The sequence below is a fragment of the Vanessa tameamea genome, chromosome 8 (genome assembly GCF_037043105.1).
Source record: "Vanessa tameamea isolate UH-Manoa-2023 chromosome 8, ilVanTame1 primary haplotype, whole genome shotgun sequence".
Taxonomy (NCBI): Eukaryota; Metazoa; Arthropoda; class Insecta; order Lepidoptera; family Nymphalidae; genus Vanessa; species Vanessa tameamea.
Genome location: NC_087316.1, coordinates 12,359,219 through 12,382,341, shown reverse-complemented (window position 1 = coordinate 12,382,341; position 23,123 = coordinate 12,359,219). Strand labels below are relative to the sequence as shown.

Genomic DNA, 23,123 nt, shown 5'->3' with positions numbered 1-23,123 from the left:
TGAATAAATAAAAATCAGATGTAAAATATTATGGTTTATTGATGTTCAATCCAATGTAATTATACACTGTGAATCTCGGTTTGGAACTTTCTCCATGTGTCAAGAGGTCCATGCTTGGGGCGGTACCTCACGTTGCAGCCGTCATTGGCGAGACAGCCATCATCACGCAGTTTCTCAAACTCATCACGGTCATACTTAGTAAAGCCCCACCTCTTGGATACATAGATCTATAAAATAAATAGATGTTGATGTAGTTATTAGATTTTAAATATATATTTTATCATTTGTTGAACTTGTACAAAGCCATAACCTCAAGCAGTTTTTTAGATTATTACCTTATCTATATTTTTTAAGATGGATCTCTTTTCAATTTTTAGGCAGACCAAATTAATTATAAACTATATAAAATGTTTAAGAATGCAGTTATTTTATTGTCAAACATTTATAATAGTAATAAATAATAATTTAGATACATATTTATATATATAAACAAGAACAAACCTTCTGGCGACCAGGGAACTTGAACTTGGCACGACGCAGAGCCTCAATGACTTGCGCCTTCCATCTGTCACTGGAGCGCACGGACATAATGGGCTGCCCAATGCGAACACGTGCAACGGTACCTTGCGGTTTGCCGAAAGCACCTCTCATTCCAGTCTGGAGCCTGGAATTTATAATAACAATATTTATGGCTTGAAATAATAATCTTAGAATTATCCATGAACTTAAGATTTCTAATAATAATACTTCTTAAATTAAAGTAATAAATATTCCTAGAAACCTGCCATACAAGAAGTTTAAAGATATGTTTAAGCATTTAAGTTACTTTAAGTAATTGTCACAAACCAAAGTCTGTAATTTATTATTTTTTAATATGTACCACATAAAAAAAACCAAAAGCAGTATTCATGAACAGCTTAATAATAGTAGCATAAATTACTTCTGAATTACTTTATTAATATAAGACAATAACCTATATTAAATCAAATTATTTGTTGGAATGTTAACAAGAAAAAATGTATAATCATACTAATATTTCATTTTGTTTATACTAATAGATAAATTGTTTGAAACTGACAAGTCATATTTTATTGAAATTTGCAAGTCATCACATAAAATTGAAGTATTATCGATAAGATGATGAAGAAGATGATTCATAAATAATGTTAAGGTCAAAACTGGAAATGTGATGTTATGTATATTCATAATTATTACTGTCTTCCATAAAACCAAAAAAATGTTATGATATCATTACATCTAGCTGAAATTTATTTAATAAGCACATTTTCAGTTAATCTCCAAATTTAATGTCTACTTGCATTGCTAGGTTTTTTAAGTTGCAATTTAATAAAAAGTTTATCAATTATAACACATGTTTAAGTAACTTAAAACCAGAGTCGAGCTGTACAATTAAAATAAAGACGGAAGAAAACAACCTCAAAAGAACATGTAATGTAAAGTTGAATCTTTTTTATAAGATTAATATACGAAATACGACTTACCACATTTTATGAAAAGGTTACTACACATAATTTTGTAAGTATTTGAAGTTTAGGTTTAGAAGGCTTCAGAAAAATAGTTTTTAATGTTTGGTCAATTCTAGATAATATTAAAGTTTTATACATGGATATGCATAGTATAAATACAGTACATACCTATCAGCTCCAGCGCACGATAACATTTTATTGATGCGGATAACGTGAAAGGGATGCAGCCTCATACGGATATGGAACTGGTCCTTGCCGCAGTTCTTCACGAGGTACTTGTTACAGCAAATACGACCCGCTTCTAGAGCTTCTGAACTCAGCTGCTCATATTCGTCAGACACTAAGTGCACACATAGTGGAAAGTCGTCCACTGTAGCCTTCTTCTTGCCCAAGTCGAAAATACGGATTTTCGGATCTGGTACACCACGGCAAAACCGGGATTTGGGGTATGGTTTGTTTTTACAATAACGATAGCTAAAACAAAACAAACACTTTAATATTTCAGAAAACTCGTACACTTATGGCATTATGTGAGAGCTTCAATATATTTACCATCTTGCTGGACGGCGCCCCATTGTGGCCTGAAATAAATAAAATGAAATACTTAGAAAACCATAAGCAATCAATCCTTGTTTAAATAATATAAAAATATTAAATATAAAAAGAGATTTTTTAAGATTAAATACACATAAAATAAAAAGCACCTTCACAAAGTGACACCGACACCTAGTAAAAGAGTGTTGACAACCGGAACTATGACAGACTGTAAAAAATACAGATAACATGAGTTAATATATCTAAATACAATATATCAATCTACAAAATATATATCATATATGAATAATAAAATAAAATGAATATAATAAATATAAAAAAAAAAAATCTAATTTTATATATACTTAAAGTAGAGTTTGAAAGTAAATATTGAAAGTACATAGTAGTACAACTAAATCATGTTTTAGTATCACGTTTTAATATTATTGTTTCTAATGTTAACTTCAGGCTTCAGCTTTCTTTTCAAAGTATACATATATAGCCACAACGATTGCTATACAAGCAAATATTTTACGTATTTAATGATGTGAATGTTTAATTATTGATAGTGTATATTTTCTTTAGTGCCTATCAACAGTTTGTCTGTCATCTGATCTGATATTTATGATAATATTTTGATTCGAAGCTTCTATTGTCAATAGTCAGTCAATACTCAATACATACATATGTGACGTTTAGGTACTTGACGATGTCACTGTAAAAGTCTATCTTTTCTGAAGTAACAAAGAGTATACAATTTAAGCGAATTGTCGACGAACTCTATATAATCCTTTGTTTTATATAGATGTTGGATACATATTGAATTTTAAAAGATAGCGAGACAATATCTTCAGTGTACAATGGGTGCTTTAGCCAGTAGACAACATGCTGGCGTTGAAGAAGCAGATGTGGTTTCTAATCTTGCCTATAAATATCCACCCAGATCTGGTTAGTTGTGCCGTTTCCTTTTCACTTTTTGATAACAAGTAAAGCAGAATATCCTAATTATTATTAACAGAATACAAAGAATTTCTGTTTAAAATTATTATTTATCCTTTAATTCTTGTATTTGTTTAGTAGTAAATTTTTCCTTGAAAACAGTTTGATATACTTAAAATGAAAACAATATTTATCGTAAATGAAAAATCAAAAATTATAATCAACACAAAATTTCCTTGTTGTTTTAAAAAGATGTAATTTATTTAGGTAACTATTTTGGGAGTCATTTTATAATGGGTGGAGAGAGGTTCGACACACCACAACCAGAAGCTTATCTGTTTGGTGAAAATGCTGATCTTAACTTTCTTGGCAGTAGACCCACACCAGTAAGTTAAATAAATAAAAAAAATGTTATGACATTTCATTGTGCTGAAGAATTTTGCCTTCTAATAAACTTATTAAATTAAAGATAAAATAATTAGCATTTCATAGCTTATCATAAATTTGGTTGCAGTTTCCATATCCACCACCACAATCTAATGAACCAACTAAAACTCTTAAAAGTCTCATTAATATTAGAAAGGAATCCTTGAGATTTGTTCGCTGTCCAGAACCGATTGGTAAAATAAGTGATACAAATAAGATTGGAGATGGAGTCACAAAGACTATTGAGTGCAACGGCAAGGGGACCTACTATAATATTGAGTTTACGTTCGATTGTGATGTTCGATGTGCTATCACAGTCTTTTATTTCTGTACTGAGGAAGTTACCCCAACTGGAGTTGTGTTAGTATGCAAATTAATTTGTTGTATATAGAAAAATAGACCGAAAGATTTGAAATATAGATATTAATGAAAATATTCCATTTTTTCAATTTTCATATCAGATTAGCAACATAAAAGTATGGTATGTTTCTATAAATGCATTTGTCGAAAATGTTTAACTATGTCAAAATTTATGAAAGATATTTTAAATTTGATGAATAATTTTTCTTAAACAATTTTTTAGTTATTATCCCCGAGACCCATCAATGACATCTCAGACATATCACTATAAGAAAGGTGCCAATCAGCAGTTTTGCCAGATATCACACGTTTTTGACCCGTCAAAACAGCCCGAAGAAGATTTGTCATACAATGCTGATAGAGAAATAATTCCGATTGCAATATATTGTGTAGTTGATGAAGGTCAAGATGGTAAGAAAATAATTGTTTGTTAAAGTGAATAACATGCTATAACAGACAATGACGTGACAGTTTATTTCTGTGCTAATGGCACACTGAACTAATTACAATTATAAAAGTAATATTATTTTTTCATAATATTACTTTAAGACAAAGTACACCATGCTTATGTGAGCCCTGTCTGTCAGTCGTAACTCATACCTATTCCTTATGATGTATATTTTTTTATTGTGGTTAAATAATCAAATTTTATTATTCTTAATTTAACACTTATTATAAACACATTTTAGAAATACGACAATCGCATACAACTATAGCAGTAGTGGAAAAACATTCGGACGGCACCTATGTCTTGAAAGCTCTCAAACAGAAGCTTTTTGTGGATGGCCTCTGCTACTTGCTGCAAGAAATCTATGGCATAGAAAACAAGAATCTTGATTCAAAGGTGAAAGGGCAATTTTTTTTATTATTGAATGAAATAATTTCTTTATGTAACGTTTATTTAACCATTTGTCAGTTGTGATTAATTTTGGAAATAAAGTTTTATGGTTTTCCAAAGAAATATTCCTTTCAAGAAAACATTTTTCAAATAAATGAAACATTTTTAAAATAAATATATCCTCTCGACAACAAGGCACAAGTATTTGCTAATAAACATGCAAGGCAACTTGTGATGTTGTTATGATCAGCTTGTCACATTCCGCGCAGATAACCGCGGAGGAGGAGACGGAGGACGGAGGGTCGGAGTGCGTGATCTGCATGTGCGACGTGCGCGACACGCTGATCCTGCCGTGCCGTCACCTGTGCCTGTGCAACTCGTGCGCAGACTCGCTGCGCTACCAGGCCAACAACTGCCCCATCTGTCGCGCGCCGTTCCGGGCGCTGCTGCAGATCCGCGCGCTGCAGCGCCTCGCCAACCCCGCCGCGCCCGCCCCGCACCCGCACACCCCGCCCGATGTATGCGTACACTCTGACATCTAGTTCACTGTGGCCATTTGTGTAATGACACTAGCTTGTGCTCGGTCCGCAGGGCAGCATGGAGAACATCCCGGCGGGCTACGAGCCGGTGTCGCTGCTGGAGGCGCTGAACGGCCCCCCGCCCGCGCGCACCCGCGTCGCGCCCCCCGCGCCCGCCATCGCGAGCCCCGACACCGACACCGCCTCGCAGGTCATATATTTACTGCGATTGAAAAGTTACCAAAAAGCTATTTGTGATAATTTAGTCGAAACAATATAATAATATTAAAATATATATATATATATATATTTGATAGTAATGTTCAGGAGTCAGGCAAATGGTTGGCCTGTAAATATGTTGGTAAACAGGCGGCGGAGGCGCTCAATCGCTGCAACTTGGAGCGCAGCTCGTCCACCAGTCTCGGTAGCGGCGGCAGTAGGAAGCCTCACCACCCTCTGACGCCCGAGGTACTGTCGATCATCGCAGCCTAATGGGGCAGTAATATTTTTTATCATGTTATATAGAATAAAAGGATCATTAACATTTAATTTCGCACAATTTCTAATGAGTTAACTTGGAAGCCGTCACATGTGTCGTTGTATTCGGAGTCCGAGTAGTGAGTCGGCCGTGGTGCCCACAGTTCCGCATGTCGGTGCTGCTGGCGCGCGAGGACGGCGCCCGCGAGCCGCGCGCCGCCACGCCGCTGCTGCACCGCCTGTCCAAGGTCCGAGCCTCTCACCGCTAACTATCCTTGTCGAATCGTTTGAGTATAACTACCTCGTTTTATATTCGTAACCCGGTGCCGTTGGTCCGCCAGAGTTCCCTGAACTCCACGGGGCGCTCGGAGGAGGAGGCTGCGGGGGCGGTGGAGACGGAGCCCGACAGCGACGCGGAGAGACGCTCGCCGCTGCTCACGCAGCTCGCCAATGGGGTGCGTCTCTCACGTACACCTCAACTCTTCTAATTCTAGTGCTTTCCAAACTTATTGAGCAGTCGATTATTTCGCTGAGTGATTTTAAAAGGCGTGTTCTTGCCCCGCTTTTATACTTAGGTATTGTTACATTTAAAGACATGGTTTTCGCAAGTAACGCTGGTGGCCACGTGGTTGTAGACGGTGCGGACGGGCAGCAGCTGCGGCTCGGAGACGCTCCGAGGGTCTCCGCTGGCGCACATCGACGACACTGACACCGACGAGCCCGACCAGCTAGATCAGACCGATCTACCGGATCAATCCGAACAACTCGACCAGCTCGACCAACCGCTCTGTAAGTCGTTTTTTTAATGAAATCGTAATAAAATCTCTTAAAAAACGTTTCACATAGATATAGACTGATGGATCCGTGGATCCCTTGCTATGGAAAGAAGGACAAACCAACGATCTACAGCATGATCGTTTATAATATTACATTTATAATATTAATAGGAATAAATCTCTACAATAATATTACAGGCGCACTAGCATAACATCTAATGCACCTAATCAAAGAATATGCGATTGTTCCCCGTTATCGTGGATATATTTGTCCATATTTTGTGTTGCCCTGCTTGAATCGGGAATTGGGGGTTAAAAATCTCAAAGGTTCTGTCTGATTGGCTTTTATTGGGATCTTTAAGTGCTTGTAGTAATAATTATTTAGATTTCCCAAAATAGATACTATAATTAATAACATTAGAACTGAAGTCGGCTATTTTGTAGTGAATATTAAATGATACATAGTATGTAGTATGAAGTATTCCTAATGAAGTTATTTTTTAAAACTTTTCTCATGTAAGAGCTTCGTAGATTTGACCATGCTGTAAAGCTTAATTTACCGCTCATACGTAAATATGTACTATATAAAATTTCAAATGTTCTGCTGTAGAATTTTCTTGGCGAAAACTTAATAACAGTATAACTATGTAATTCATCGTATAAATTGAACTACAAAATCTCGCATAAAGGACATTTTTGATACCGCTTAAAATATTAGCCTTAATATTTTGGGAAATGGGTGGTTTTTCTTAAAACCTCCGTTTTCCAAAATCGATGATCCACGATGTACTGTACGAGCGTGATGGTTTCCCGCGCACGCAGCGGACGGCGCGGGCGCGGCCGCGGCCGACGACTCCGACTACTTCACGCCGGAGGAGCCCAGCCTCGCGCCAACCGTGAGTGCGCACCTCCCCGGCTGGGCCGCGCGACTGACGCGACTGACGCGACTGACGCGATTCCACACGCAACCGACTGCCGACAGACCCGCACTGACTTATACGACCGACCTAGTGACGCGTACACCTAACTGCGTAGATGTGATTTTTATTAGTATATGTTGGTAGAAGGTAGACAGATCGACGCCGAGGGGCTGGCATTTCACTGACTATACACAGCTGTGACGTCAAATGCTATCATTCAAATTTTTGTTTCATTTTTCGTTGTTCTGTCTTGGTTTCATTCGTCTCTGTTTTGTGCATTGTGGTTTAATTTTCTCACCGGCCTTTTCATTTGTACTTAATCGGCAGTAGTTTTGTGTATTGCGCGTGTTTGAATGTATTTTGCATCGAGTATTTTGTTGCAGGAGATAATCACGACCGTGCCAGGGGAGTGCACCCCACAACGATGGGCGCTTCCGCATCGAGTCACTTCTTTGCCAGGTAGGTTGTCTAAAAAATAATTTTATAATGGCAATACTATCATTTTAAGGGTACATGCGAAAATGATTTAGACTAACCGGAGGACTAAAATAACAGTACATGACTCAATTATCCGTCAAAGATACGAAACAACGTGTCATTAACGTCACGCATATAAATAAGCATCTATCAGCCTCGTTCCCCGGGCAGGCACGCCGCTGTCGCAGGCCAGCGTGCGCTCGTCGGGCGACTCGTACAGCTCGAGCTCCAGCACGCGCGGGCTGCTGGCGCCGGGCGCCGCGCTGTCGGCCGAGCCGGCGTGCTAGCGCCCGCTGTCCGTGCTCACGCACTCCGAAACGCACTTCTAGGTGTTACTTCATATTCGTGAAAGACTTTTTAGGGAATTATTCCGTCAGTAGACGAGTCTCGACGTTTAGAGTATGTATTAACTGATTTACGACTAATTACTAACGATTTTATTACCATCTAGGACCTCTTCGAAACCATTAGTATCCGTATAGTCTTTCCGTGATACTAATAAAATTAGGATTAATAGAGAACCTGAAATATTATTGGTAGCTAAAGAAGTTCGTTACATAAATATAAGTACTATTTAAACTTCGAATGCGATTGCATTAAAAATATCGTATAATCAATTAACATATATATTATACTATAATATTTAAATATATTGAATTGTATTTAATATATGTGTCGCTTTCGCATCGTAATCGAAGCATCACAAATTGTTAATTAAATTATTATTGTGATATATTTAATATAAAAATGAGATAATAAAGGAATAATTATAATAGTTTTCGAATAGATTAATATAACATTATTTTTACTTATTCTTCGCAATGGAATCTTTTAGTATAAAGGTGTAGGCGTTGAATTTACTTCTTATAAGGTTACGTCTGTGGTAACTGTAAGTTTAACACACTATTTTATGTAATGTCACATATGTTTCGAGCTATATACTCGCTCGTTATATTTATGTTGCCTAAATCTCTGGGTGTTTCAGACCGTATTTTAAGAGCACCTCAAATCCAACAATACTGTTTTGAAATAAACCTATTCAAATTCTGTTTTGTCTCGCAACTCATTAGATTTATTCATTGATGCTATTTAAAGATATTACTAAGATCGGCTTCTAAATGTAATTTATTAGTTATTAATCTTGCAAGTACCTTTCAATCTCGAAAATTTCGATTAATTTGTGTAATTTTGATGAAATAAGGTCACGCTTTCTTTCGCAGTGCGGCCTTACCAAAACGAAGACTTAATAACTTAAATACGATGAGTTCTTATTACGTTAAATATCATTATTACTTTATAATAAGTAAACATCGTTTTCGTAGCTAGTAAGTTCTAAAGAAAATAAATAAAACAAAAATACTTTAAAGATTATTATATACCTAGAGCTAAAAATGATTATAGCATTTTAATGAATGAAGGCAAAGGTATTATGAGTTATTTGTGTTTAATAAATACAATGTGGATGAACAAGAGAACTGATACAAACATTCCTGGGCTGATTGAATCTCAAATGTTTACTTTGAATTAAATCTAATTTAGTTTATTTGTTGAAATAAAATGTATTATTAAAAATGTTTTATTTTTCATCACCTGTTTTCTTACAATATTTTTGTTTGTTATATCCATGTCTCCACTGATATGTTGTCCATGCTTTTGGTGTATGTTTTATTTTTAATTATTGTTGTAAGAATGGCCTGCTTGTTTTGCATTGTAAATTAAGTATCAAGCGGCCATGATTGAAACGGTCTCATTCATAAAAAGTCTTATCCCCATCACTCAGGAGACATTCTATGTTAATTTTGTAATGGCAATGTAGTCATTAATTTAACATTCAAAAACATGAATAAACTGTTTAAATGGTCTAACCTGTCATATATGTCATATATGAAGCCTGAATAAGAAATAAATTTTCCCTGCAGATTAATCTTATTGATTGTTATTCAGTTATCATTTAACTTTGTAAAGAAGATATGCTTTATAAATGATAGTTGTTAATTTTCCAAAAAAAAATATCAGTATAATTGCCAATAATTTTAGTAACATTTGACCTTTTATAATACAAAATAAATGAAAAAAAAGTTTAGTTCCGACTAAAAAATGAATTTATTATACCATAGCACACACTTGATTTATCAGCTGCATATAATATGTAAAAATGCAATTATCATATAGATAAAAGTTACCAGATTCTAAAATCTCTAAAAAATATATTTTACAAATTATTTCTTATTAAAAGATCATATTAATTCAAATCACACTCAAAAATTTAGTGTTAAATTACTAAAGAAAAAATATTTACTTCTCAGTATTATGATTTGCTTTCTACTGTCCAAGTCTATTTTTTTATATACAATGGTTAAATACAAAAATCCTGGCTGTAACTCCATATTACAAAATTAGATTCCCTTAACTTAAGTTATATAACAGATTAGTAAATTATTAAATCACTATATATTTTGTTTTCCTTGGAAATATAATTATTTACATTTAAATTTTCTTTACAAAAAATAAATATGACAAATATATTGAATACTCTAAAAATAGCATTCTTTTAGCATACTATGAGCATAGTTATATTTATTCGGACAATAATTCAAGATGACCGACAGCTGTATCACAGTCTCAACTGTGGTGAGGCATTATATTATTTATTATATCATAATTTGAAGTATCGAGACTATTACTGGGACTACCGCTAATAATTTTTTTCATAGCCTGTCTCCGTGCTGCATATGCAGACATTCTAGCTAGCCTTGCTTGTCTTTGTTCTGGGCTTTCACTTGCAAGTCTTTTAGCGGCATATGCTGACATGCGTGCTAAACGACGTGCTCTTTGTTCACTACTCTCCTGAGCAAGGCGCTTAGCTGCATATTCAGACATACGTCGCAACCGAATAGCACGTTGATCAGGAGTTTCATTTGCAAGTCTTTTAGCTGCATATGCTGACATTTTAGCAAGCCTTGCTGTTCTTTCTTCTGGTGTCTCATTTTTAGGCCCAGAGCTTTTTCTCCTTGTTCTCCTTGCAGGGAGATCAATATTAAGTGGATCCATTTCTTGTATCATAGACTCTGTTTCATTCGTTTCTGGAGTGCTACTTTCGATACTAACGCCATCATTTTCTTTCTTTATTTCTTTAAAACCGAAATTGCTTTCGCCAATAGACAAATTTGTAGTATTCATTGTAGTAACAATAGAATCTATAGGCTCAGATTTTATCGTAGAAATCCATTTATTGTTTGATTTGGCTATCACCATTTTCTTCCATGAACTATCAGATGCTCTAAGATCACCCATATTGATTATTTAATGATAATGGTATCCACAAAACCATTGTTTGCAAAAAGAATGAACAAATGTGGTAATTCAAATGTAATTCACGGTAATCTTTTTTAGGAAAATACAACAAATTATTTACTGAAAGTTCAATGTAAATATCACATTAATATAGATTATATTGAAAGTTTCAAATCAGAGCAATTATACGCATTGATGCTTATTTTGTTATGAATTAATTATGTATGAATTTCGAAATAAAATGAAGAATTTAATATTAATAAAAATTAAAACATTATTAAATGAATAGGTATTTTAATTATTTTACTATTTTTATGTTGGTGATTATTAAAAAGACGTTACTGATTAGTATCCGACTTTTGGTTACTAAATTACCTGGAACTAAACGAAAGCGGCAATACTGGCGACGGCGCCTGAGCTGAGTTGTCAAAAAGTTGGCATTTCTTCCATCTGTTTTATTTTGCTGAAATCTATTTCTATACACTATAGAACGAGAATGTAACATAATTTGATTTGTGCCGTAATATTTGTGTTTCTAATTACTTACGAAAACTTAATTTTAGTGACAATCTTATTGGAAAGATTTAAAAAATATTAAATGAGAACTTAATTTTGCGCGATGTAAAAATTTTCAATTTCAAGTTATTATTTAAGTTGAGATATAAAGAACTATCGTTTGGGTAGTAATAAACTGCAATTGTGATTGTTATGTTAATGGTGACATAATGGTGTAATCGTTATTGGTTTCATTGTGAATTTGTATAAAAATATAATAATGGACAACAACATGGATTCTCCGACAGCTGAAAGTCCTCTGCCGGAACTTGAAGTTCACGACTGTGAGACTGACTACTCAAGTATTCGAGGAAAGGTAATTTTGCGTAGATGAATCAGTAAATATTTTGTTGAAAACAATTACGCGCCAGTTAAGAACACTATAGTCGTAGTATTTATATTAAAATTTAAATTTAAAAGAAACTATTTAAATTTTCATAACATAACGTAAAATGAAGATATATACAATACATATATACATATTCAACAAATTCACCATAACAAATGTTGTTGATTTGTTACATCATGTTTGGTTTACAGTCAGTCAACCCTAGCCTCCCTATATGAATATATATTATCCCCATATAATATACTCCCTAATATGAATGTAATTTGTAAACAAATTATGAAATACTCTACCAACACCCAGAACAATGATTATTAATATAAACTAAATCATAAAGTTTATGCTTTCCTCCATTTAATTTATAAACAAATAAAAATTATAATTAATATATTTGTATGTATTAAATTTAATTATTTTTATACAGCATAATTGAATAACATGTATATATTCTAGATGATACTTGTGAGTCCAACAGCTGATGAGTATGATTTGCTACGCAAACAATTATTAGAGAGGCTAGACACGGGAAATGGTGAAATTATTTACGACATTGGCCATGGAGAGGGTGAGTCTTAAATTGTATAATTTGATTTATAAATAAAGTATTAATTAATTTAATTGATTTACAAAAATTAGCTTATTGGTAGGGCTTAAAAATTGAGAGCTAGTGTAACTGCAAGCAAGAGGGACATAATATCTCAGCTGTCAAGGAGGGTGGTGCATCACTAGTGTAAGAAATAGTTTATATTTCTTATGGCACCAATGTCTATTGATTGGTTTGATTGTCACCACTTACAATTAGGTGGACCTTATGTCCATTTGCCTGCCTGTTTATTAAAAAAAAAACATATTTCACAACAAATTTAATGTTGTGAAATATAATTTATTTTTATTTTTGTAAGTCAAATAATCTGAAATTAAATTAGTTTTTTTTTTAATTTAGTTAATAATTACCTACCATACTATACTAATATGTAACATGATGTGTATTATCAACAAAATCATTCCATAAGTATGATTACCACAATCACAGTCATCATTGATATGATTTCATAATTTATGATAAGTTTTGTATTTCATCATTATTTTACTTATTAAAATAATAAGAATTTTTTTGTCTCCATTATATTTATATGATACATATTTTTTAAATATATTTAGTGAAAAGGTGACCTGTATTTGTGCCTTACATATCCAGCAGTACTTAATGTATCATATAAGTTTTTGTATTAATTCTTGGCCATCAAAGAGTAACTTTTGGCTGGTTAGCTGTAATTATTTCATTATATTGCATCACCTGTTTATTATACTTCTTTAATTTGAAAAATAATGTAAATGATAAATAGATAAAAATCGCTTAAGATGAGGAAAAAATAAAATAAATTTCAGATGGAATATTTAATTAGAATACATATACATTTTTAATATTTAATTTGCAACAAGTGTATTATGCTGTTCACACAATATGCATTGTTGGCATTCACAAGATAAGTATTATAATGTAATCAATTTATAACATTCTACTTTAGGTCCATAAAAACATTTTTATTTATTAATGTTTATTTTTTACAAATTATAATAAAACAAAAATTAGTTTTATAATTGATAGTGAAGAATTCGAGGCGAATGCAAAATTATTGTTCTATACATAAATGAAATGTTGATTACACAATAGTCGTTAGCGATCTGATGTTGCAACAATCTACTTTCTTGCATTGTGTTATCAGTTCTGACAAGTCATATAATATTACCGAGTATGACTCACTGAGTATGGTAGTAGTGATATTTAAACAATATTTATTTGTAGTAAAGTGAATATAAGTTTAGTTTAAATTGATTGAGTTTCCATGTGTTAGATGGTCGGGGGTTAACAGAGGATGAATACAGCGCGTCAGTGGCGACGCTACAGTCTCTGGTGAGCGGGGAGCGCATATCGTGCGTCGAGCTGCGGCGCTGGGAGTGCGGCACCGGTCTCACCGGCCAGTATCTGCTACGCACAGAAGTAGACCATAATGATTTTATGGAAATAAGGTGTATATCTATTTACCTCTTTAGATTCTCAAGATCAAAACATTGACTAATTGTTCATTTATTTGTTAAAAACACTATATTCAATATAATATACAAAAAAAAGCACCTAGTTTAGTTTAAAACATTTTTTGATTTCCTTAATTTCTAAAGGAAAAAATTATGAAGATTTAAATTTCCTTTAAATAAGAAATGTTTTAAATGTTTCCACGTCGGTTTGTTTCGTTTGCAATCATCTCAATATGTGTTGGGTGTCGGCAGGGTCGCCGTAGTGGGCAATGTAGATGCCGGTAAGTCCACCCTGCTGGGAGTGCTGACACACGGCGAACTTGACAATGGAAGAGGCTACGCTCGACAGAGGCTGTTCAGACACAAGCACGAGGCTGAGAGCGGGAGGACCAGCTCCGTCGGGAATGACATATTAGGGTTCGACAGCCTGGGTAATCGTGAAAGTTTTAATTAATGTGTATACTACCCGTTACCAGCCTGCCGCACTGAAATATACTCATTTAATTACTGTATACATCGTAATTATTTTCTTAAATTATTTTTTTGCAAAATTGCTTTGTAGTATCGAGCCGAGATGGCCCAGTGGTTAGAACCGTTCAAGTTAACCGATCATAGCGGGTTCTAACCCGAACAAGCACCACTGAATTTTCATGTGCTTAATGTGTGTGTGTGTGTGTTTATAATACATCTCGAGCTCGCGTTGGAGCAACGTAGAGGAATCAGCTCAAAACCCTCACCTTAAATGTGTCATATATTTGCAACTATTACTTATATCGCATTTCCACTGCAGGTAATGTGGTGAACAAGCCCGAGCACGGCGCGCTGGACTGGGTGAAGATCTGCGAGAAGTCGTCCAAGGTCATCACGTTCATCGACCTGGCGGGACACGAGCGGTACCTCAAGACCACCGTCTTCGGCATGACGGGACACGCGCCGGACTTCGGCATGCTTATGGTACGGCAGCTTACGATTTCGACTCCTGGAAATCCTCGTCCCTCTCCTAGCACCGGCTAGCATATAATATAGTAATGCTTTGAAAATCAATTTAAAGTAAATTAAGACATCACAAAACAACAGACAAGTTGATCGATTGCTTACTTCTTATACTCATGATCGAACTTGCTGTTTGACATTGATGCTTAAACTTTTTATATGTTACAAATAATGCCTAGGAAGCTGGTGAGCAAAGTTTCTATATGATTTGGTAACTGACGTTATTAATAGTGGCAATAGAACCCTGAGAAACAATAACGACCGCGTCTGCCACCGTCGTAGTGCTGCGTTGTCAATTTAAAGCAGTAGTTCCCAAACTTATTTAAAAAATTTACTGCCCCCCTGCCGCTGCTACATTTCTACCACATTCTTAAAGTCGCCAAAAAATAAAAATTGTGTCGCTTCTGAGTTCTGTCCCTATATTCCGATAGGTAAAAAAAAACGAAAAATGGTACATTTTATAAAACTTTATTTATTAAAGGAATAGAATTACAAGAAAAAAATATTAAGGTAATATAGGTTCAGTTCATAATTTTAATTTATGGGAAGGATGTATTTGATGGAGTGTCAGCAGACGATCAATGTTTGGCTTTATTTTTGTGAGCAATAACCGCCCGCTCTGTGATGTTTATCTTCATCACCGGGTAACGTTGACTCGTCCAGTTGTATAGAAAAATGAGGTTTTTGCAGATTATTGCACAAAAAACTTTCGATATCAGAGCTCAATTCATCAATGCGTCTTTGTACAGTATTGTTACTTAATGGAATTCTTTTTAGTACGTCAAATGGAGATTTGTGCAAAACAGTTTTTAAAACCTCTTCAACTTATCTGCTTAGTTAGATACTTAAAACAATGTAGGTAGGCCCTTATAAAAACTATGCTTACATTTTTGCTCTTTACTGTCAAAAGCAGATAAATTTTCGTGGACCCCCATTAACATCTTATGGACCCCCATTTTTTATTCACGCCTACGTAGACCCCCAGCAAGTCTCCCGTGGACCCCTGGGGGTCCACCTGGACCACTTTGGGAATCACTGATTTAAAGCTATCCAAACTTCAATCGTTATCCAGCTCCCTAGCATATGTCTGTATAACCGTTGGCGCGTGGTCGACGAGTAGTGTGAGTGTGTGAGTGCGTGCGCAGATCGGCGCGAACGCCGGCATCGTGGGCATGACGAAGGAGCACCTGGGGCTGGCGCTGGCGCTGGCCGTGCCCGTCTTCGTGGTCGTCACCAAGATCGACATGTGCCCCCCCAACGTGCTACAGGTAACTGTGTTCCCTATACATTTATTGGCCTTCATAGTTACAACATAAATCAATATCAGGTTGTTTTTAACCTGCATACATATATACATTTTATGTGTATATCTGTATTTATTCGCACTATATTATATTATTTTTTAAAGTGTAACTTATACTTAAAGGTTTTACATATACAAAAAAAATCATGACTTTTTTTTACAGTGAATAAATCTTAATAAAAAATCAAGCAAAATTTAATAACAATCTATTCTATTACAATTTATTCTTACAAAAATTCTTTGGAAGAATGAAGTGTGCTTGTCAATATTAGTAATGGAACAAGAGAACGTTTTATTTTTCAGGATAATCTCAAATTACTAATCAGGATTCTGAAGTCCTCCGGATGTCGCAAGGTGCCGGTGATGGTGAAGACTAGAGATGACGTTATCGTTAGTGCAACCAATTTTGTGTCTCAAAGGTGAGTTTTCTCAGTATTCGCTGACATTAAACCAGGGATGCATCGATACGCCTTTTTGCCGATACGATACCGATACAATACAGATACGATACCGATACTCTTAGAGAAATATCGGCGATACCGATACCGATACACTTATCGAATTTAAATAAAGGTAAAATAAATGTAAGTAGACATGTTGATTGACCGTTTTTATTAAAAAATATATATTAAAATAAAACGTTACAGACTTGGAATGTGAATATTGGTGATTAAGCTCAATAATTAAGGTTCATTGATAAGAGTTAGTAACTAAAAAAACATTAATCAAATTTTTGTTTAAAAAACAAAGTATTATCTCGTTTGCAACGAAAATGACAAAACAAGAGGCGCGTTTACATTACTTTTTTAAAACATGTAATTTGAACAGTATCGTTGTATCGGCCAGAAAAATATCGCCGATACCGATATATCGGAAAACCTGCTGTATCGCCGATATATCGGTATCGATATCGGTATCGGTGCATCACTACATTAAACATTGACACAGCCATTGTATTATATATACTTACCATACAAGACGTAACTATTTCTACTAAATATTTGCAGTTTATTGTTTCAAGGTATGGAAATTCATCAGGTATACCTGATGATAATGTTTCTATGGTATATTGTTGTTACCCTTGTTTAAAACTTACAATAATTGCAAGCAGGCTTTACACACATATATATAAATCATTGTGTATGTATGTGATGGTGCAACAATGTGCTTTGTGTGTTTGTTTGTTAGTAAATGTGCAGCGGTTTGTTTTGTGTTTTATAATTTGACAAAACTACTGAACAAATGTACATAAATTAAATTAACTGTACAATGTAAATAGTCTTATTGGGCCCAAAAAAACATATTTTAAAATAAAATAATCTTGTATCGCTGGCTGTGAGCCCCTCGAAACAGAGGATACAAGCAACCGCAGTGGTCGATTGGCATAGCTAGGCCACTGATTCCTAAAAGGACCCGACCCGAACAGGAAGCTCTAGTTTATTGTACCGATGTTATTATTAAGTAATACTCGTTCATTCCAGACTGTGTCCCATCTTCCAAGTGTCCAACGTGACTGGAGAAAATCTAGAAATGCTGACGATGTTCCTGAACCTTCTGAAGACCCGGATGCCCTCTCAGGACGACAAACCCGCCGAGTTTCAGATCGACGACACGTACTCCGTCCCCGTGAGTGCCGCACACAGCGACAGAGTGCTTCAGTATTAGATGTATTCTTGTGTCCGTCGGTATCATGGTGTCCCGCGCCGCAGGGCGTCGGCACGGTGGTGTCGGGCACGACGCTGGCGGGGCTCATCCGGCTCAACGACACGCTGCTGCTGGGGCCCGACCCGCTGGGCCGCTTCACGCCCATCACCGTCAAGAGCATCCACCGCAAGCGCATGAGCGTGGCCGAGGTGCGCGGCGGGCAGACCGCCAGCTTCGCGCTCAAGAAGGTACCCAGTCGAGTCCTTGCTCGGCCGACTGCGTCGATCCATTATAACGACCATGATGGATCTAATTTGTATGATTAATATTATCTACCTGAATATTATAGTCAATCTATCTGTCTAGGTTTAATCTAAATGACAATTCATGTGATTAGAGCACTATAAATATATATATATATATATATATATATATATATATATATATATATATCATTTCAAATTTGTAAATTAACTATTATTCATTTAAAAAATGTGAATTGTTCATGTTACTACACAACACACAGTATTGCTTACTTTAATAACATATCTTATTTGATATGATATTTTTAGTAAGCAATTTTTTTTTTTTTGGCAAAAAATAAAAATTTATCTAATAAAAGTAGTCACTCCTTCCTCTCATCCTTCATTACCGTTTGACAGTCTTTACTCATCTCGACACGATTGCTGTCGGGATTAGAACCCGCACCGTTCCAGTATAATTCAGGGGAGCTCTCCATTAGACCATTGATGCTTGTGAGATGGTAGCCGAAATAGTGATCCTCCTTCAGAGAAGGATATTTATCAAGTTCGAGATGACAAAACTTGGAATATCAATTGTTTTTATATATTTTTAAACTTTGTTTTTATATATTAAAAAAAAATCGTTTACTGGAAAATGTTATATGATTCCCTTTTATTATCTAATCATAAAACAGACGAAATGTGATAATTGATTTATTATTTTTATAGTGAGTATTTAAATATTTTATTATTTTAAAATATATGTTTACAGATCAAGAGGTCTCAGATCCGCAAGGGCATGGTGATGGTGTCTCCGGCTCTCAACCCACAGGCTTGCTGGCAGTTCGAGGGGGAGATCCTGGTGTTACACCACCCGACCACTATCTCCTCGCGATACCAGGCCATGGGTAAGTATTGTGCCCTTGAAAATGATACTTAAAATATTTTATTTTTATTTATTGTTAATATTTCACTCTCCCTAAAAATGAAAAGTATGGTAAGTACAATAATATTCAAATAAAAGAATGAATTAAAGTTTTAAAATAGTGATGTTACTTCATTTAATTTTGAATCCCTACTTGAATTCCAGTGCACTGCGGCAGCATCCGTCAGACGGCATCTATCCTGTCCATGTCGCGAGAGTGTCTGCGCACGGGAGACAAGGCACTCGTTCGCTTCCGCTTCATCAAACACCCCGAGTATCTCAAGTGTGGCCAGCGCATGGTAACGTCCTCCGATTTCAGCACCTGAAGCTATTTTGATTTAATATTTAAGTGCAATTATGACATCCATTGGTTCGGAATTCAGATACCGACTGTCAATAATAAAGTCTAAATTATATATACCCTTGAGGTGTAAATGTGCACTAACGCAGGCGTATTCGTCACCGGTCGAATAGTCGACTCTAGTAGCGTGGCCCGACAGGTGTTCCGCGAGGGCCGCACCAAGGCCGTGGGCAACGTGCTGCGGCCCGAGCCCGCCGCCGCGCCGCGCGCGCCGCCCGTGCGCCCCGCGCGCGCCCCCCGCGCGCCCGCCGCGCCGCCCGCCGCGCCCGCGCACGCCCCGCCGCCGCCCGCGGTCCGTGGCTTTTAGCTCATGACCGAGATTTAGATACGATGAGACTAATGGATAAGATTTTCAGAAAATATTTTTTTCATAAGCATTGATCCATTTTACTGGATTTATATTTTAAAGCCTCGACGTCGAGGAGCCTAAATTTCCAAAGATTTTTTTGTTAGGAATATATCAAATTGGTAAAAAGTTGTAAAATTGTCTGTCTTTAATTAGATCTAAAATATTTCAAGACTCTGTATGAGTAGGGTCTATGTCAGAGAACTCTTTTATAGTATTTAGTGGATAAATAGTTAAGTAAGTCTTATAAACTTAATAGTCAGAACAAACTAATTTTTAACAAGACTCCAGATTATAATTGGTGTGCGTGACAGCTCGACTAGTTCTACTTTCCTTTACTAGTGTGCGTATAATATGGCCGTTATTTTTTTTCGATGCGGTCTCAGCTTTGACAGCCTATCTAAATATATAAATAATCAAAGAATCTCGGTATGTTAACTTTCCAGACGCAGGAGAGCGACGTGACGGCGGTGGACTCCCCGTTCGAGGTGCAGACGGACAAGCGCGCGCCGGCGCGGCGCCGCAAGCGGCACGACAAGCCCGCGCCGCCCGCGCTCGCCGCCAACTGAGCGCGCTGCACTCCACCATAAACAGCTCGCAGCTCCGAAACCTCTTACTGTCCCTGCGAACCGTACTCGAAGTACTTTGTTCAATAGTAAACTTAAGCCTACATCGACATAATCGATGCCAAAAATTTCCGTTTCCTGTCGGCTCTTTCGAGCTAGCATACCGACGATCTTATACGAGGATACTGCAGTGCAATTAAATAACAAGACGGAGCTAAATTAATAGATATGCCTCACGACTGTGACAGCAGTGCACGAGACTGTTCCTTTTCGTATATATTCGCATATGGCAATACTTGTAACTAAATTCTTTTTATTTTTATAGCAAGACATTTATTCACGAAAACCTCTGCTTAAAAGAGCTCAAACTTTATATATAAGTAACACGTTTGTCATTTGATTTAAACATTAAAATATTTAATGACATGAAAATACGTCATATTTATAGATTATAGTACAGTGGTGTGAGTTTGAAGTTGGTTTTAGTTATAATCTGTGGTCATAAATACATGACTTTATGTCGCTGTTCGCTCAGTTGTCTGATTGTGTACTAAAGGTCTTGAAAAACTATTTTATCTTGAATTCGTATATAAAAATATTTATCTACTTTTACATACTCTATAGGCTATGTTTACATAAATTTTTTAGAAAGTAACATAATTTTTTATGGGTCAAAATTAGTAATAGTGCTTGCATTAGATAAAATAGGATCTACTGATTACCTCGTCAAATGTAAATGTGATTATGATTAACACATTGCAAATATTTCAATGAACACAATCAATGCAATAAGACAGACAAATACTGATAATATAAACTGTCCTAGAATTTTTATTTTCTATTATATTGTTAAAATTTAAAAGTGAAATTGTTACCTTACTTCTTTTTGTTAAATTATATGTCACAGATTATATGCAATCATATCAGGAATTTGTGTTAAAAAAATATATTTTTTATTTTATTTTATGTGAGGATGGCTTAATCATTTGTAAAAGAACCGATTAAAATTTGACATTCATAAATCAAATTCATACAGTGAAATCCAATTACTAAAAAATACAGTATCTGACAATTATTAAATTAATTGTGTGTGGACTAATCTATGTGATGGGGACAAATATTGGGCTAAGATATGTATTAACATGTTTTTACTAAATTTTCTATAAATAAACAAAATATTTTGAATTACAAATAGTTACTACTTATATATACACTGGTCTCTTGAGATGCAATGTATTCTTTGTATTGTGAACTCGATGGAAGGCCTTGGAAGGCCTTTGAATTGAATTCTAAATTTTTTTTTACCCTAGTATGGATCAAAAGTAATACCAATTGATCCATTAGTGTTGCTAGCTATTTGCTTCATATCATAGAAGTTCAGTATTTTCTATAAGTACCATTGTAATGTGATTTTTTTATAGTGTAAGTAAGAGGATATTTTTATTGATTTTGAGAAATAAAACTAGCTGGAACTGTAAATGGTTTTTTATTGCATAATTATAATGTATAATTCTAGCTTAGACTAGAAAAACCAGATTAACGAAGGTAACAAATCTCCATAAGCACACATTTCTCAAATCTACAACCTGATATTTGTTTTAAGCTATTTGTAATGCTATTTTTTTAACTTAGTTTTGGCATCATCTATACCTTCCTTTATGTTTTGACTAAATTTTCTATAGAATGATACAAATCTATTAACTTGTTGAGGATCCATAGTAGACAGCTTTTCCTTCCCTCTAAAAAAGACTGAGACAGCAAGCTGAGCTGCTCTTCTTACTGGATAGGAATCCGCAATCTTCTGAACAAGTTGTTCATTATTTGCTAAATATCTGAGTATTGTTCGTAATGGCATTTTCGTATCATTTAAATGATGTTTCAAAAGAGCACATATTACGATACTTTTGTAAGAGTTCTCTTTTCAGTCTTAGTTGAGTTCGGAGAATCTCAAACTGTTTTAATTGATCTTGTTTGTTGTATTCAATTCCTGGGAGACGTCTTATCTGAAACATTATAAATAAACTTATATTATACATACCATAAGTAAAAAAAACAAGTACAAATTCTATATTTTGTACCTAGCCTAAAACATGAAGTTAATAAACCAGGTAGTTGTATGTTAAGAAGGATTATATTGAAGTAAGCAAACCTGTGAACGCGCAATATCAAACTTCTTTTGTAATTCTAAGACCTTTAAGCTGCAATCTTGAGATTCTCTGGCTTTAGCTGAGTTGTCGTGAAAGTCCCTTTCGACACTACGTAATAATAAAAACATACCATATAAAACAATTGTCAAATAAATGTGACAATATCTTATCTAAAAATAAAATCGTACAAAAATATACCTTCGTATGATTTCGTAAACAATCGGTAAAAAGTCTACGTCTACTTCTTGGACAGTTAACGGGCTAAAATTATTGGGATCGGAATGATCAGTGTTGTTTTCCATAATTAGCGAATATGCTTAAAATAACTTATAAAATTCACTTGCCTAAAATATTAATATGACTAAAAAGTCATGGGTTTGCTTAAAATTGAAATAATTTTTACATGCTTGGGCAAATTACTCAAGACAAAATTGACAAAAGCAAATTAGCAAACCTCAAACTTCAACTGTCAAATGTCCATTGTCCATTGTTGTATTATATGTCATTAATAGCTATATTTATTTCCGTGCACAACTGCACACTAAATACTACTGCCACTACTATATTCCAAGTTCAATTATATATATTATACATGTTAATTATATTTATATA

The 23,123-nt window shown here is 35.2% G+C and overlaps 5 protein-coding genes across 7 annotated transcripts; 2 read left to right on the top strand and 3 right to left on the bottom strand.

The window, feature by feature from the left end:
- Positions 1-21: 21 nt before the first annotated feature.
- LOC113404739 (large ribosomal subunit protein uL16) lies at positions 22-2,271 on the bottom strand. Of its 2 annotated transcripts, XM_026645734.2 has the most exons (5): positions 2,192-2,271; positions 2,040-2,068; positions 1,656-1,961; positions 502-664; positions 22-227 (listed from the first exon to the last, which is right to left on the bottom strand). In XM_026645734.2, the coding sequence occupies exons 2-5, from the start codon at positions 2,060-2,062 to the stop codon at positions 60-62; spliced, it is 660 nt and encodes a 219-aa protein (XP_026501519.2). In that variant the 5' UTR covers positions 2,063-2,068; positions 2,192-2,271; the 3' UTR covers positions 22-59. The 2 variants fall into 2 exon arrangements, with proteins under 2 accessions (XP_026501519.2, XP_064071647.1); XM_064215577.1 differs by lacking the exon at positions 2,192-2,271.
- A 411-nt stretch (positions 2,272-2,682) lies between these two features.
- Positions 2,683-9,326, top strand: LOC113404731 (probable E3 ubiquitin-protein ligase MGRN1). 2 transcript variants are annotated; one of them, XM_026645723.2, is made up of 14 exons: positions 2,683-2,969; positions 3,228-3,346; positions 3,475-3,746; positions 3,970-4,157; positions 4,436-4,590; positions 4,854-5,102; positions 5,176-5,313; positions 5,472-5,570; positions 5,744-5,827; positions 5,921-6,034; positions 6,215-6,368; positions 7,178-7,251; positions 7,659-7,734; positions 7,924-9,326. In XM_026645723.2, the coding sequence occupies exons 1-14, from the start codon at positions 2,882-2,884 to the stop codon at positions 8,037-8,039; spliced, it is 1,926 nt and encodes a 641-aa protein (XP_026501508.1). In that variant the 5' UTR covers positions 2,683-2,881; the 3' UTR covers positions 8,040-9,326. The 2 variants fall into 2 exon arrangements, 1 of the variants encoding a protein (XP_026501508.1); XR_003369431.2 differs by lacking the exon at positions 7,178-7,251 and having other exon boundaries at positions 7,924-8,037.
- Positions 9,327-9,831: 505 nt separating this feature from the next.
- LOC113404742 (uncharacterized) lies at positions 9,832-11,214 on the bottom strand. Its single transcript, XM_026645737.2, has one exon. The coding sequence runs from the start codon at positions 11,044-11,046 to the stop codon at positions 10,375-10,377; it is 672 nt and encodes a 223-aa protein (XP_026501522.1). The 5' UTR covers positions 11,047-11,214; the 3' UTR covers positions 9,832-10,374.
- Positions 11,215-11,437: 223 nt separating this feature from the next.
- LOC113404747 (GTP-binding protein 1) lies at positions 11,438-20,501 on the top strand. Its single transcript, XM_064215488.1, has 13 exons — positions 11,438-11,917; positions 12,401-12,512; positions 13,804-13,978; positions 14,237-14,415; positions 14,775-14,938; positions 16,123-16,245; positions 16,584-16,699; positions 17,762-17,906; positions 17,990-18,172; positions 18,939-19,074; positions 19,257-19,390; positions 19,592-19,744; positions 20,245-20,501. Exons 1-13 carry the CDS (start codon positions 11,822-11,824, stop codon positions 20,365-20,367), a joined length of 1,839 nt encoding a protein of 612 aa, XP_064071558.1. The 5' UTR covers positions 11,438-11,821; the 3' UTR covers positions 20,368-20,501.
- Positions 20,502-21,834: 1,333 nt separating this feature from the next.
- Positions 21,835-22,944, bottom strand: Med9 (Mediator complex subunit 9). Its single transcript, XM_026645740.2, has 3 exons — positions 22,710-22,944; positions 22,514-22,619; positions 21,835-22,367 (listed from the first exon to the last, which is right to left on the bottom strand). Exons 1-3 carry the CDS (start codon positions 22,811-22,813, stop codon positions 22,227-22,229), a joined length of 351 nt encoding a protein of 116 aa, XP_026501525.1. The 5' UTR covers positions 22,814-22,944; the 3' UTR covers positions 21,835-22,226.
- Between the last annotated feature and the right edge of the window lie 179 nt (positions 22,945-23,123).

Bases quoted from the DNA above. Each gene is read 5' to 3' on its own strand.
- LOC113404739 (XM_026645734.2), bottom strand. From the start codon at position 2,062: ATGGGGCGCCGTCCAGCAAGATG. The intron at 1,962-2,039 runs GTAAATATATTG...GTTTTGTTTTAG, and splicing joins GGGCGCCGTCCAGCAAGATG to CTATCGTTATTGTAAAAACA. The intron at 228-501 runs GTTTGTTCTTGT...TTTATTTTATAG, and splicing joins AGTTCCCTGGTCGCCAGAAG to ATCTATGTATCCAAGAGGTG.
- LOC113404731 (XM_026645723.2), top strand. From the start codon at position 2,882: ATGGGTGCTTTAGCCAGTAGACAACATGCTGGCGTTGAAGAAGCAGAT. The intron at 3,347-3,474 runs GTAAGTTAAATA...ATTTGGTTGCAG, and splicing joins TTGGCAGTAGACCCACACCA to TTTCCATATCCACCACCACA. The intron at 7,735-7,923 runs GTAGGTTGTCTA...TTCCCCGGGCAG, and splicing joins TCGAGTCACTTCTTTGCCAG to GCACGCCGCTGTCGCAGGCC.
- LOC113404742 (XM_026645737.2), bottom strand. From the start codon at position 11,046: ATGGGTGATCTTAGAGCATCTGATAGTTCATGGAAGAAAATGGTGATA.
- LOC113404747 (XM_064215488.1), top strand. From the start codon at position 11,822: ATGGACAACAACATGGATTCTCCGACAGCTGAAAGTCCTCTGCCGGAA. The intron at 16,700-17,761 runs GTGAGTTTTCTC...CGTTCATTCCAG, and splicing joins ACCAATTTTGTGTCTCAAAG to ACTGTGTCCCATCTTCCAAG. The intron at 17,907-17,989 runs GTGAGTGCCGCA...CCCGCGCCGCAG, and splicing joins ACGACACGTACTCCGTCCCC to GGCGTCGGCACGGTGGTGTC.
- Med9 (XM_026645740.2), bottom strand. From the start codon at position 22,813: ATGGAAAACAACACTGATCATTCCGATCCCAATAATTTTAGCCCGTTA. The intron at 22,620-22,709 runs GTATATTTTTGT...ATTATTACGTAG, and splicing joins GTTTACGAAATCATACGAAG to TGTCGAAAGGGACTTTCACG. The intron at 22,368-22,513 runs GTTTGCTTACTT...ATAATGTTTCAG, and splicing joins TTGATATTGCGCGTTCACAG to ATAAGACGTCTCCCAGGAAT.